The sequence below is a fragment of the Phodopus roborovskii genome, unplaced genomic scaffold (assembly GCF_943737965.1).
Source record: "Phodopus roborovskii unplaced genomic scaffold, PHOROB, whole genome shotgun sequence".
In the NCBI taxonomy this organism is placed as follows: domain Eukaryota; kingdom Metazoa; phylum Chordata; class Mammalia; order Rodentia; family Cricetidae; genus Phodopus; species Phodopus roborovskii.
The window spans coordinates 9059692-9074246 of record NW_026126410.1 but is presented as its reverse complement, the minus strand read 5'-3'; the positions used below and the strand labels follow the sequence as shown (position 1 = coordinate 9074246).

The 14555-nt window shown below is 36.4% G+C and overlaps 1 protein-coding gene across 1 annotated transcript in view; it reads right to left on the bottom strand.

The window, feature by feature from the left end:
* Hpgd (15-hydroxyprostaglandin dehydrogenase) overlaps positions 1-9324 on the bottom strand; it is a 30711-nt gene extending 21387 nt beyond the window's left edge. Inside the window, exons 1-3 of the mRNA XM_051182440.1 lie at positions 9196-9324; positions 8849-8972; positions 4577-4683 (exon numbers count right to left, since the gene is read on the bottom strand). Coding sequence (XP_051038397.1) covers positions 4577-4683; positions 8849-8972; positions 9196-9288 — 324 coding nt within the window. The 5' untranslated portion in view covers positions 9289-9324. The remainder of the gene's footprint in view (positions 1-4576; positions 4684-8848; positions 8973-9195) is intronic.
* Between the last annotated feature and the right edge of the window lie 5231 nt (positions 9325-14555).

Genomic DNA, 14555 nt, shown 5'->3' with positions numbered 1-14555 from the left:
TGATATGAAAAAATAATGTCTACATTATTCCTTTAACATTGCTTAGTGAATGTTCAGTCACTGTGAAGCATGGCCATACTACTAGTTTCATGAAGATGAAACTTGAGTAAAAGATGGCAGGTTGATGAGTGAAGAGAGACTAGACTGATGACAGCACTGATCAACAGTATGGGATAATCCCAAGCCCTTTGGTTGGGGGAAATCACATAACTCTTTCCTAGTTCTAGTTGGAGTGAAGAGTTTCTGTTACAAGGACACAGTCTTTAGACATATATAATACCATCTCACTGATGGTTTCATTCTGATAATCTACTGTTTTCATGGTCGTCTCCTTCAGTGGAAACTCTTTCACTTTTACTCTAACTTCTAAGAATTTACTATTCTTCAAAATAACTTTTCTCTATTTCTGATTAAGTTTTTCAAAAATAAAAAAATCACTTTGGACATCTTAATTCTTGCAATATCTATACTTTACAGATATGCACAGGAGGTCAAAAGGCCATGAGTCTGAAACTAAGAGCGCATATTAGTGTTTGCACTCTTTTAATTTTAAAAAGTACTATCTTAGTAAGTGTTCAGGGAAACTCCTTTTCTGATTAATTTTTTTCTAGAACAACAACAAACAAAAATAAGTAAAAAATTCTATTCATTTAAGGCATTTTGCCAAGTAAGTATTATCTGATGTTTGGGTTGTGTACAAATGATATTTTCATTTTTTTAATATAACAATCTTTTTCTTGTTCCAGATTTCACACACTACCCACACACACACACACACACACACACACACACACACACACACACACACACACACAATGTACTTTTAGGAAAGTCGTAGAATGAAATATTTCTTGTTAGTATTTCTTGGTTTTGAGAAATGCTTATATATATTATGTATTGAATCATCGAATCAAGTATCTAAATAAAATTATGTGACATTTCAGGATGAAACAGAATAGAAATTGGGTCTGTGGCATTATTTAAGATACATTGTGAATGTAGTTAAAATTCTGTTCTCGATTTCAAGAAAAGGTTCTCTAATTTCAAATACAGAACTGTTGACAAAGTGATCAAATCAACATGTTCATTCAATACTTTTGGTTATGAATAGTCAACTTTTATGTTATATTATATATTATAATAATAAAATTGTAACTAAAACCTATTCTAAGCATTAGAAGTTTTTGCTAATTGCAGTGGTTTAACTTACATCCATTCCTTTCAATTCCTCTGTACTGGGAATAACTCTCTAGTAACAAAAACATCTAGAAAGGTAGTAATATTTTAATTGTTTGCTCTCAAGATTTCTACCACACACATAACATGGTATACATACATACATACACACGCAGAGAGACATCCACTTGTATTTTTCACTACTAAAATTCCCAATCTATCATTTCTTCATTTCCCTCATCTCATTCCCCTCAACTCTGAGGTATTTCATAGTTTATGGTTCTTACACTACATTGTAATGACAATATTGTAGCATCTATATCATGTGACTTAGCTTTTTAGGGTCTTTATATTTTTCCAGGCCAATTCCCAAAGAATATTAATAGAGATGATTATTTTTCTGAAATTCCCTTCACTGTTTAATTTTTCATGTTTAAGATTTCTGTTTTAGTGCTAGATATTATGTCTTATACCTTGTTAGAGATACTTGCAATTTAGCAAAGTCTTCCTAATATACTTCAACTAGAACTTCCATTGTTATAGAGTATCAATGGCAGCAAATAGTTATTCTTTGCCCTTAATATTTTTAGAGCCAACAAAAGGAAACATATTGAGAACAATGGGAATTCATCCTTTAATGAAATAATGTATTTTTTCCCTCCAAGAATTTCCACCCCAAGTGCAGCTCCCAGTTGGGCACCATGAGGGTCTGTTTGGGTCTGCTTATGTTTCTGAGTCCTGACTCAGACAGGAGTAATTTTCCTTTATTCTTCTTTTCCATTTTGTTCATTTGTCCTTTGGGTGCTGGACAGAGTCTTGTATGCTTTGTGTAATATTTTTGGATTTTTGATGCTATGTCTGATGTTATTTTCCCCACTATGTGTCTGTTGACTTCCATATGGCTAACCTCCATGTGGACTTAACTCAAACAGCATGTATCTTGTCTTTTCCTTAAGCTCTCATTGACGAATGCATAATAAACTATTTTTAAAAATCAGCAAGAGTTTTACCTATTTCTTAATTCATCTCCTCATTAGAGGAACAATAAGACAGTTGAATCCACTTCATGTGAAAAGGAGATCATGCACAAATATATATTCTGATAACTAGAGGGGAAATATGCTTTATTTAATGTCTCTTTCATAACATGGTGTTCTATTTTTCACACAAATTATGTTCCATTTAAGCTTAATGGTGGTTAGAGGTAGGAAAGTTAACTTGTTTCACAACTATAAAATTCAAAATCAGAGATATAAAAGCAGTTCATAGATTGTTATATTAAGGACTAAACTTAGGTTTTGATTACTTCCAAATATGTCCCTTTTCTACCGCAGAGAAAATTAGTAGTCAACTAGTATTTCTAGAAAGAAAATCATCAACAGCTTTATATTTTGCTTTTCATTTGCATATAGTAAAGGATTCAATATATGTTAACTATGTATCAAAATTAGATTGTTTTTCTCATTTATGATGATGAATTTTTTGTTGATTAAAGCTTCAAAATGTTAAAAAGAATGACATTGTAGAATTGCTTTACCAATATTCAAAGCAATTCTATCTACCTATCAAAGTTGTTACAAATATGCAAAGCAGCTAAGCATTAAGTAAAAAACAGTAACTTCATGTGTGAAGATGTATAGTACTATTTTATTTTTCCCAGGAGATAACAAGCTTAGAAACAAGAACTAGATGGGGCTGGAGAGATGGTTCAGCCATTAAGAGCACTGTTTTGTTTTGGTTTTCTCCTGAGGACTGAGTTCAGGGTTCATATATATGAAACAGATATTATACTTTTTCCTTGTACCTCCTGGTCCTCAATGGATCCTCCTGATCTATTGATCTGTTGTCATGGATTTATTGCCTACCATTGATCTACTGCCAGAACAATCATTTGTGAATTTTGCAAACATTCATTTTATCTAGGACATTCCTCATGAGCTCTGAGGGATTACACATGACCCTGGCATTGCTTTTAGATAAAGGCAGAAAATCAAAATTGACTTATGAGACAGTAGAATGCGTGCTTTTCCTATGTGGGAAGACTGGTGTAATCATGAGGGTAAAAAAGAACAGTAAGTAATGGTTTGGCAAATCACAAGAGACTTTAATAAAACACAGAGGTGCGTATTCAACTATGACATATGAATTAGTACAAGACTCAGTAAGAACACAAAAAGTAATTTTCTGTCTTCAAAGAACTTAACTTGTGCTGGCATGAATTATATATCTGAAAACAGTTATAATCTAATGTAGATTTTTATGAGAATGGTGGGACTATGCTGTATGGGGTTTCTCAAGAGGATGCATTGCAGATGAATGTACGGCAATGGCATAATATCTGTTTGTATATATAACCCCTGAACTCAGTTATCAGGAGAACAAGACAAAATGGAACAAAAACCATGCTCTTAAATGGCTGAGCCATCTCTCCAATTTTTAAGCTTATTATCCCCAGGAAGAAAGTCATGAAATAGTACACTAAGTACACTATATTCCCACACACCAAGTCACTGTGCTCTACTTGATGCTTGGCTGCTTTGCAAATTTATAATAACTTGAGCCAAGGTATGGTGGCCCTGTATAAAATCCATCTGACATTTTGTTTTAGCTACACACCTCTTATGTTTTGTTTTTGTTCTTGTTTTCTTGCAATGCTGGGGAAAGGTTTGGGTTTTATTAAACTGCAATAGCCTTATGTTGAGGGTGTTCATAAAATGTTATAATCTATCTACTTGTACAACATTGGATAAATTGAAAACTCTAATTTTAAAATTTTACTCATTATTTACTTTAGAACTAACTCATCTTCAAATGTGGATATCACACACAAGAACATTCTTGTTCACACTCACACACACACTGAATTACTGAATTTCAGGACAAAAATCACTTTAAAAATAAGATACAATTGTCTCTTTAACCTTGTTTTTTCTGATCTATTTCAAGAATTTAAGACTTGTTTATCAAATAAATTATTTGAGTCATGGTTAAGGACCAAACAGTTAATATTTTTAGCATTGCAAGCCATAAGGTTTTTGCCATAACATTCAGTCTGTCATTATTGCAAAAAAATACAGACATAAAATACATAACAATGACTGCAGGGTTGTATCTTAATAAAACTTTATAGATACTGAAGTTTCAGATTCACTTATTCACATATTTCAGATTATTAATGAACTGCATTATTTTGCTTCTTTAATATTTAAGACATGTTTTCATAATTGCAAATATCAAGTATCTTTATATTTATGAAAAGAATATTTGCCAGTTTTTGCTAACTTACACTTTTCTATACGGCAGGTCATAAGTGATGTTCTATAAATATAATAATAAAATTTCATATATAAAGTAGTGGCACTGAATAGTTTAGTGAATAAATGAAGTTAATATAGCTTACCAAATTAATTTGCAGTGTCTGTTCCCAGTTTTTCTCATTGTTCACTCCTGCATTATTGACCAAAATATCCAATCTTCCAAAATGGTCTACGACTTTTCTAAAAGTATCTAATAAAAAAGAGACAGATATTTTCATTTCCCATATATATATTTAAATCATTTCCTATGAGAGGACATTGATTTTATTTTATTATTTTATTCTATTTCATTGTTGTACTACAGACTGAATTTAGTACTTCACATACTAGACAAGCCCTCTACCACTGAGCTATATCCCTAGTCATCTTTTGACTTTTTATTTTGAGACAGTGTCTCATTAAATTGCCTAGATTGTCCTTAAACTTGGAATCTTCATGCTTCAGCTTCCATTGCTGAAATTATAGGTATGTACCTTCAGGTTTGGCTGAATTTTTAAATTTGTTTGACCACATATTAAGAATAACACTCATAGCTGGGTGTTGGTGGGGCACACCTTTAATCCCAGCACTCAGGGGCCAGAGGCAGGTGGATCTCTGTGAGTCCAGCCTGGTCTACAGAACAAGTTCCAGGACAGGCTCTAAAGAAATACAGAGATACCCTGTCTTGAAAAACAAAACAAAACAAACAAACCAAAGAATAAAGAATTACACCTGTAATGAATCTGGTTCTCCATACATGGCCTGTATATCAATTTTGTCACCTAGTTAACTAAATGTTAGAAACATTATAGTTATTGCATGCCTACTAAATCAGAATCTGACTTAGATAATTTGAATTTATATTAGCATTCTATAAATTGATGGAGTTAGAGAAGTGAGCATCCCAAACTATGAACTCTCATGAGGTCAGTTTTATGCAGCTAATATCTTTCTTTCTTAAGAAATTATTGTAACTCTTTGGTATAGACTATAACACACATTCTTTGTGTTTGTTTGCAGCAAGGCCTATTCATTATAGAAAATTGCTCTACCGTAGGAATTATGCCCCTAGCCCCTCAAATAACCCATGTCAATAAGCTATACTTTATATATGAAGCATTAAACTAACTCAAGTACTCATGCATTTAAATCCATTATAACAATATTTCAGGAATCTTTGATGTCCTAATAAGTAGAAGTTTACTTTGTATTCAGTTTATGTCATCATGTTCATGTTATATTCATGTTTACTATTTCATCCTTCCTTCCTATTATCATTACTACTTTATATTATGGCTTTGTATCAAACTATGTTTGAATTGAGAAAGTTTATGTACACACCAAGACCTGAATCTCACTCATTGCATTATCTAAGCACATATCAAAGTCTTGTAAACCTTCTATAGCCAATTCAAAGTTGGCTTTGTAACCTTAGTATTGGGAAACTCATTTCACTTTCTTTCTTTTGTTTTTTCTTTCTTTCTTTTTCTTTTTCTTTTTTTCTTTCTTTCTTTTCTTTTTTTTTTTTTTGAGACTGGCCTCTGCCTCCCAAATGCTGGGATTAAAGGAGTGCATCATCACAGCCTGACAAAAAGCTCGTATTTCTTAAAGCATCTTTTTATATAGTTCTATAGATTTAACAAGTTCTTTGGTCATTTTCATTTTACTTCTATTACTTCATACTATAAACAACAACTGTGTTTATTCTTTCATATGGCAGAAATGTATTTCCAGACCTGAAGGTGAACGAATGGGCTTCTTTAAAGGTAGATCAATCCAAATTTTATCTTAAATGAAGTAAATTTATTGTGTTATTAACAACCATCAAATATGCTGCTGGAAGCAATTAGCATGCAAGTTGATCGCTAAGTCAAAGTTTTTGCTCAAGCACCATTTTATACTCATTGGGCCATGTTGGAAAACAAAAAGAATAATAGCAATAAAAGAAAGCGTTTTACTTTTTAGTGGAATTTTAAAACCATTTCTTAAGTCTTATTGGTTCCAGAAAAGCTCAAGGAATATTAATCTGCCCCACTCCTTCTATCTTAGATTTCATGATCTTTCCTCTACATGGACAGCCCCACTTTCTGGGCAATTAAGTTATGAAATAAATATGTCTGATTTTTCTTTTTTTCTGTTTTAAGTTTACCAAAGTGTTCTGTGCCATCTACTTTTTGTGAACTACCATATGGTTGCAGGGAATTGAGCTCAGGACCTCTGGAAGAGCAGCTAGACAATATATATATATATATGTATATTTAAATATATATTTAAATATAATTTTTAAATTCAAATTTGAAACAAGTCTGTTTTACATATCAATCCCAGTAGTTCCCACACCGTCCTGTCCTCCCCTGTTACCCCCACCAACCCCCATCCCATCCCCTTTCTGCTCCCAGGGAGAGTGAGGCCTTCCATAGGGAGTCTCTTCAGTCTGTCATACCATTTGGAGCACTGCCCAGGCCCTCTCCTATGTGTCTAGGCTGAGGGAATATCTCTCTATGTGGAATGGGCTCCCAAAGTCCATTGGTATACTAGGGATAAATACTGACCCACTGCCAGAGGCCCCATTGACAGCCTAGTCCTGTTAACTAACACCCACATTTAGGGAATCTGGGTTGGTCCTATGCTGGTTTCCCAGCTATCAGATTGGAGTCCATGAGTTCCCCCTTGTTCAGGTCAGTAGTTTCTATGGGTTTCTCCAGCCTGGTCTTGTCTAACTTAAATGCCCTTCCTTAATAATGAGATTGATGACTACTTTATATGCCATTCTAGAGCCTTCATCTAGTAGCTGATGGAAGCAGCTAGTGCTCTTAACCACTGAGCCATCTCTCCATCTGCCATCTACGTTTGGATGTGTCACTGAGATCTTGGCTCTTGTGACTTCAAAGTTTAGCTCCCTCTGAAATTTACAAGGTATGGTATTCTTTATTATACTTTCTGTTCTCTTTCCATTTGTTAATTTGTACAGTAACAAGTCTAGATGAAGAACCATTTCAGCTCCATATTCTTACAATTGATCTAAACAGTTTCAAAGGTCTCCTGGCAGCATTAAGTTTTGAAGTTGTGAGAATCTGTCACCCTTTCACAAGTGGACTTCTTATAATTCTATGTTTTATGTGTCTGAGTTCCCTTTACAATTACTTATGCTTAATAAATATGTTCATAGCCATGGTACTCAATTTAAATACTGGCAAAGTAACTTACATTAAATGTTACATATGAAGCTATATAAACTATCTATACTGGTCCAGATTCCAGCAGTATGAATGGTGGGTCTTCTTTGATCCTAAATGTCATTAATATGCTATCAATAAAACTATTCTCTGGCAAAGCATGTTCTATGACTTTGAGTAAGACTAAGAGTATGACTAATCTTAAAAATATGTCCCACTCATGCATATTTTCTATTGCCTGATACATTATCACTTTCACATTTTAATGATATTCTATTTGATTCAATTTCCCACATCTTTAGATTCATTATCTTCTAACAGGTCAGTCCATTTTACTCACAAGATATACTAAGATTTAAGAAAACTAGGACCTCAGTGTGCCTTCAATAGAAACTCTAGAGTGAATCTGGTGGAAGTTTTCTGACTTCTGGATTGAAAATGTGCCTACCAATTTACTCCATCCCTTTAAATAATACCTTGTGAAACAACAATATATTTTTTTTCTTTTTTTCCCCCCCTGGGAAATTTTCTTTATGGAAATTCCTTGAGCCCTCTATACATAGCCAGTGTATATTGCTGACGCCAATATTCTTCCTGATATATCACATGTCTATTTTAAGAGATCACAGAAAAACAGGAAAACATTGGGGAAAGGCGATAGCGTCTTTTCTTTAATTCTAACACCACGCAGTTATTATTTTAAGAGCCACCTTCGGTGGGGGTGGGGCACCCAGAGAAAACATCTGGCTCAAGGCATTTAATTTGCCTGTGACCCTTGTGCTTGTACTCTGGGATGTTTAAGAGAAAATCATGCCACGTTTGCTTGTCATTGACTCTGCAACTTCCAGCTTTCTGAGAGCTATTGCCACAGTTCCTCAGTCTGTCCTCTCACTGAGTAATTATTGTAGCAGCACTGTCTTCGAATACACAAAAGACATTTGATTACATTATGTGCTGCCAAGTAACTAAAATAAAAGCATTTCTTAGGCAGTCCTGTCTTCCCTTAGTTTTTACAGCCATGGATTATCAGAAAGAAACACAACAGTTCAAACTATCCATTTGGAGCCAGAAGGTCACAGTTTCTCCAGAGAGCTAGAGTAATGCTGGAGCTCAGCCTCCTAGGCTCTTACCTGGCAATCTTTGGTTGCTGTTTGCCCAAGGCGTGTTCCCCAGTCTATGGACAGATTTCCCATGTCTTACCTCTCAGTTGTTTCTGGTCAGCCACATCACACTGGACGAACAGGGTCTTCTGAGGTTCGAACTGCTCATCCAGGGCAGCTTTACACTTTACACCTACTTCGAGATTCCAATCCACCAATGCTACCTACAAATAAGAACAGAGAGGGAGCAGGTCTTGTGTGCAGTTCCTGCTACAGAGCCGTAGACGCACAAACAACGAATAGAATAAACAAGACGCTCCCTTCTTAGACCTCAGAATGCATTCATCCAAGTTCGGGTTCTCTGCCAGTGGCTTAGACGTCTGCTAGCAAATCTGGGACTTTGCACCCTAGGGGCTCCAGAGTGTGGGCGGACAGAGAAGTCCTTACCTTGGCACCATGGTGCAACAGAGCCTCTGTGAAAGCTCTGCCTATGCCCTGTGCTGCACCGGTCACCAGGGCTACTTTGCCGTTCACATGCATGGTGGGTCGCGGCTCCGCGGGTGGTGGGCGAGCTCTGCTCGCTCGCGTCTCTACTGCAGCTTTTATGGTCCCCTTCGTGCGCCAGTGCTGGGAGCTCTCTTGCCAGTGGGCGGGGATGAAACTCTTAAACCAGCGCCTAGGAAACAGACACTGTGTCACCTGCCCCCAAGCACCCGGGTAGACCCGAGGCAAGTTTTGCCCTCTAGGCTTTCAGCTGTTGTAGCATTTGCTTGCTCTCATGACTCTGGTTGCTTGAAGGTGCTGAGCTGACAGAGGAAAGGCAGAAAGGAAGGAAGAAAAACTTTCAAAAAAGTTTCTTGGACTACTCAAAAGCTAATCCAGGGACTGGGGAACTTAGATTTCTCCTCCCATCCTCAACAATATTAAACCACAAGCAAGCAAAGGAACGAACAAAAGCAAAATTTTAGGGACGATGCTGTGTGTGTGTGTGTGTGTGTGTGTGTGTGTGTGTGTGTGTGTATTAAGGTTTTTGCATAACTTCACATCTCATAAACGAATACTATTGTAGGGTAAGAGTGAGTGATATCTTTACTGGTGTTTTGTACAAATATTGGACATGAGAGTTTAATTTTGCTCTGACCCCAAAGAACCCTGAGTCATATTTCAGCGCTAGAGCTTTAAGAATCTTCTCAGGGCTCCTGTTGCAGATTAGTGTCAATTGTGTGGTATCTTAAATGGTCCATAGTCATTCTTTCGCTTAAACTGTCATCATCGCTGATAGCCTAGTATATTGTGGCTTTAATGCAACTGGGAAGTTTTGGTCCACGAGGCTCTGTTTACAGGCTTGGGATGGAGGCTTCCCCAGCTCTGCAGGAACTGGAGCACAATGTGTCATGGTGACTGTGTGCCAGAACTTAGGTCCACTGACTAAGCCTCTCCCTTTATCACCACGTTCACAGTGGTAGGCTTCAAAGTACATTCTGTCAGTTTAATTCACTGACATTTATTTTCCTAAACAAAGAAATCTGAGCACTCCAGGCAGCTGGAGATCAACAGCAGAATGAGTTCTGTGTGGACTTTGCCTCTTTATAGAAGGAACTCTTAGGGAATGCGGCTGGTTCCTCAGGGAAGTGTTTGGGAAGGCTGCATAAAACCGAGTTGGTATTGAGCCAACTGGTTTCAAAGTTGCCTTGAAACTCGGTCTTGAAAAAAGGTGTTGAGAAGAGAAGATAGGTAGATATTTATATTCCAGCGTTGTACTGCTAAGAGGAAGTGAAGGGACCTTATTTTACATTTCTTTCTTTATTCTTGAGGACTTCATGCATGTATACAAGGGAATATGACCACCTCAACCCCCTATTTTCTCCCTCTAAATGTCTTCATGTTCCATCAACACTCCTCTTATTTTTCAAGTAACCCACTAAGTCCAGTTAGTCCTTCCCATATCTCCATATCTTCATGGGTGTGAGACCAGGCACTGAAACACAGGAAACTCCCAAACTCCCAATTTGCCACGTGAGGGCTCATGTTGAAGTAGTAAAGCAGAGACAAGGAAAAAAAAATAAAGAAAGACAGATAAAGAAAGTCAGCACCAGTGGCCTATGACATTCATGCTACAAAAGAAAAAAGGAAAGAAAGAAAAAAAGGAGCAGAGCAGGCCTTTCCCTAGGAAAGACTAGCCAGCATGGGAAAAGAACTACTGAAATACGAGTGATGATGTCTGAAGAACAGCTTTGCTATGCTCAACAGGGAGAAAAATTTTCCAAGAAGAGAAAAGTGGTTACTAATGCCCAGTGCTTTGATGAACATAGGGTGGGTGGGTGGAGTTTGACAAAAGATTTTTTAATTTGCTAGCACAATAATAGCTAGTATGAATAATTTTAAAAGGCCCAGTATGAAGAGCTGAAATTTTAGGAGAAAGTAGATGAGTAGGGGTGAGATTGTTTCAGAGCCAAGACCATCATTATGGAACATGGACTGGGCTGTAATTGGAGAGATTAGAAGGTGAGTGAATTTTTCCTTTAAGAAAAGCACAGGGTTGATTTAGACCAAAGACCATGTCAAGGACGAAAAGTTTGAGGGTCTATGGATGAGTTTTAAAGTGACCTTGTGGGTGTTGCTCCTTCTATCACGCCTTAGATTCCTTATTTATTAAGTAAGAATTAGGCAATGCATGTGAGGTATTACCACAGGGCCTGGCACAGAATAATAGCACAATAAATACTAATCTTAACAAATTGTTTCTAGATTGTTCATAAATCATATGTGCAAGATCGGGGAAAACAAGAACTTTTTTTTTTTCATTTTCATAAAGAAGGTTTAGGATTTCAAAATCAGGACCTGTGATGCCTCCTTAATCAATTTACAATTTTGCATTGCCAATTGCTTCATTTGAACTTTGTCTTTTGTGATAGCAAACAGAACTTAGGGGTATTGAATTTATCTGCCCTTAATTTTCTTCAATTTGGCTTCTGTGCAAAACCAGGAAAAGTTCTAAAGACATGGATGGGCTCATTCTTCCCCACTCTTGGGATGAAAATTCTTTAACTCCAGGGTACCTGTACATGATGTAATCAATGGTGTGTATTTATCTGCTGGCCTCTTACTATGTTCCAGGAATCAGTATCAGTTACAACATATTCCAATCTCCACCCTCAAGTCCTTGTCTTGCAAGGCTTGCTCACTGCAATATCCTTCCCCTCCCATCTTCTTCTCCTGCTTTCATGTTCAGCTGTCAAATCCCTATTCTGGAAAATCCAGCTTTCCACCGGTTGTAATTAGTTGACAATGTGAGTGTCTGCACAGAAGAAGGCTATGTCTTTTTCTTTGAGTATCTTCCTATCTGGCCCAAGTGTGTGTGTTCTCAGTGTATGGTGAGTGAAGAAAAAGCAGAGGTGAACATGAGTTTTGTCAAGAGAAGATGGAAAATTTTGCCTGAATGTTGCGATTTCAGCTACCATGGTGATTTTCTTCACATACTAAAATCAGAAAATATTAGTATTTTTAGAAAAATACTTACAAAATTTAATATATTTTATAAGAAAGGTACATTTTAATTTAAAAATATCTACAGGCCATGGTAGATTCTTGTCTAAAAAATAAAAATACCAAAATGTTTGTTATTCTGTAAAGATATCCTGCCTCCTCTGTGGATTTTGATAAATGTGTTTCTACTTCCCCATGAAGTATGTGAATTGCATTATTAACTTGTGTTTACATTAACTACATAGTTCTACCACCACAGTGAGTTGCTACTAAAAATTTAAGTCATGGCTAGAAAGATGAAAAATCTGAGGTTTATCATTAATGTAATTTTGTGAGAATACTCCTGATTATTTAATTTTTAACCAAAATTTCTTAAAATAAAAACACAATGCTGTGAAATTTCAAAAAAGGATAATTATCCCCTATGGAAAATGTAAGTATTGAATATTTACCATTTACAGAGGGAGGGTGGGGTAGAAATCTCAAAATAGCAAATAGCCCAGATTTCCTGAGGCCATGTCCAACATCTGTCAACTTGTGACCCTCAGCAAATTATTTAGCATTCCCATTCCTAGCTTCCTCACCAGCAAAACAAGGATAATAATAGTACTTACTTCATAAAGCTGTTGTGAAGACTATAGTAAGTTAAATACAATTCAAGGGCACAAGCCAGTGACTGGTGCACAAACACATGTTATATAAATGCTATTATACTTAAGTACTGTACCTGTATAATTGCATCTATTATTTACAGCAAAAATATGAGGTAGTTATTATTGTGATTATTTTATAGATGTGAGAAACAGGTTTGGGGAGTCTGGAGAACTCTGTCCAATAGCAACACCACTTATTTAGAAATTGAAGGAGAAAGCTTTGACTTGGGTCTGGCTGATTCTTGAGTAGATAATCTTTCATTTTGAAAAAAAATTGTTTTGATAAAATTATCATAAGTGCATTTAGTCATGTCTAAATACATTTGCTTCATTTTATTTGTTCAATGCAAATAAGTACAGAAAGAGGCTATTTAGTCACTGAATAGACAAGCAGCAACATCAAGAGCGAAAACATGAAGGCAATTTGGGACACCTCTGGCAGCTTGGCTCTTCTTCTACCTGCATCCATTTGTCTTTTTAGAATCCTTGTGTTGGAAACTTAGCTCTCAAAGTCATATGTTAATAGTATGTGTAGTTAGCACCTTCAGGAGGTAATTTAGATCCAGAGAGGTCATGAGGGTGGATCCCTCACCACTGCATTGGTGGCTCTATAAGTAGAAAAGAGATCCTGCTTGTTCTTGATTGCAGAGTCCTAACCACCAAGAGGGCCTGTATTGATGCAACTTCTCAACCTTGAACTTCCAGAAGATAAGCTAAATAAATTGTTTTATAATATACTCAGCTTCTTCTATTTTGGTACAGCAATAGAAAAATGGATTCAGATACAAGCTACTTTTCAATATCTAGTAAATTCCTGCACTTTTGTAAGATACCCCATTTAATCCATAGATCAACCTTATAAAGTAAATATAAGGGGGTGGTCACAGGTGCAGACATGACCGGTTAAAAGGAATAGTAGCAGGTCTCAGAGGCCCTTCTTTGCGCTGTGAGCTTCAGGGTGGCAGGGTCGGCATCACAGGAGCAGGACTCCACAACAGTCACTTGTTTTGTGTAAGCTCTTTCCCTAAATAAACTCCACTTTAATAACACTAGTCTAGTGAATCCTGATCTCCACGTATCACATTAACTTTATTTTCATTTTATAGATGAAGAAATTGAGGCCCAGAGAAGGCAAAGACCTGACTCAATGTCACCCTGAAGTTTGACACAAATCTGGACCCTTATACAAGTCACGTGGCCCCAAAGCCATTGCTTTTCTGCAGTGCTCACTGTGTTACATCCAGGTTTTTTGTTTTGTTTCGTTGTTGTTGTTTTATGTAGCCTCTTCTTCCCTTTGCTAGTTCTGAGAGCTTCTCCGATTTTGCTTCAGGAGTCATTAAAAGGAAAACAAACAGTCATTTCTTGAATCTCTCACTGCCATGCCTGGCACTTACTTAGTGATGAATTATTTATATCACGTTTCTCACTTTATGGTCATATTTATTTCTGGATTTTAGAGGCAATAATTAGCTGCAAACTCTAAATAAATTGGTGTTCATATAACAATGGTAGGTTTCAAGTTCAGATTGCAAATAAGATACTCCGAATTTTTCACACTGTGTTAGTTTGCTAGACTATATAGGAAAGTGTTACAGATTTGGAGGAGTAGCAGAAGAAATTTACATTTCACAGTCCTGGAGGCTGTTAGTTCTAGGTCAAAATGTTGTG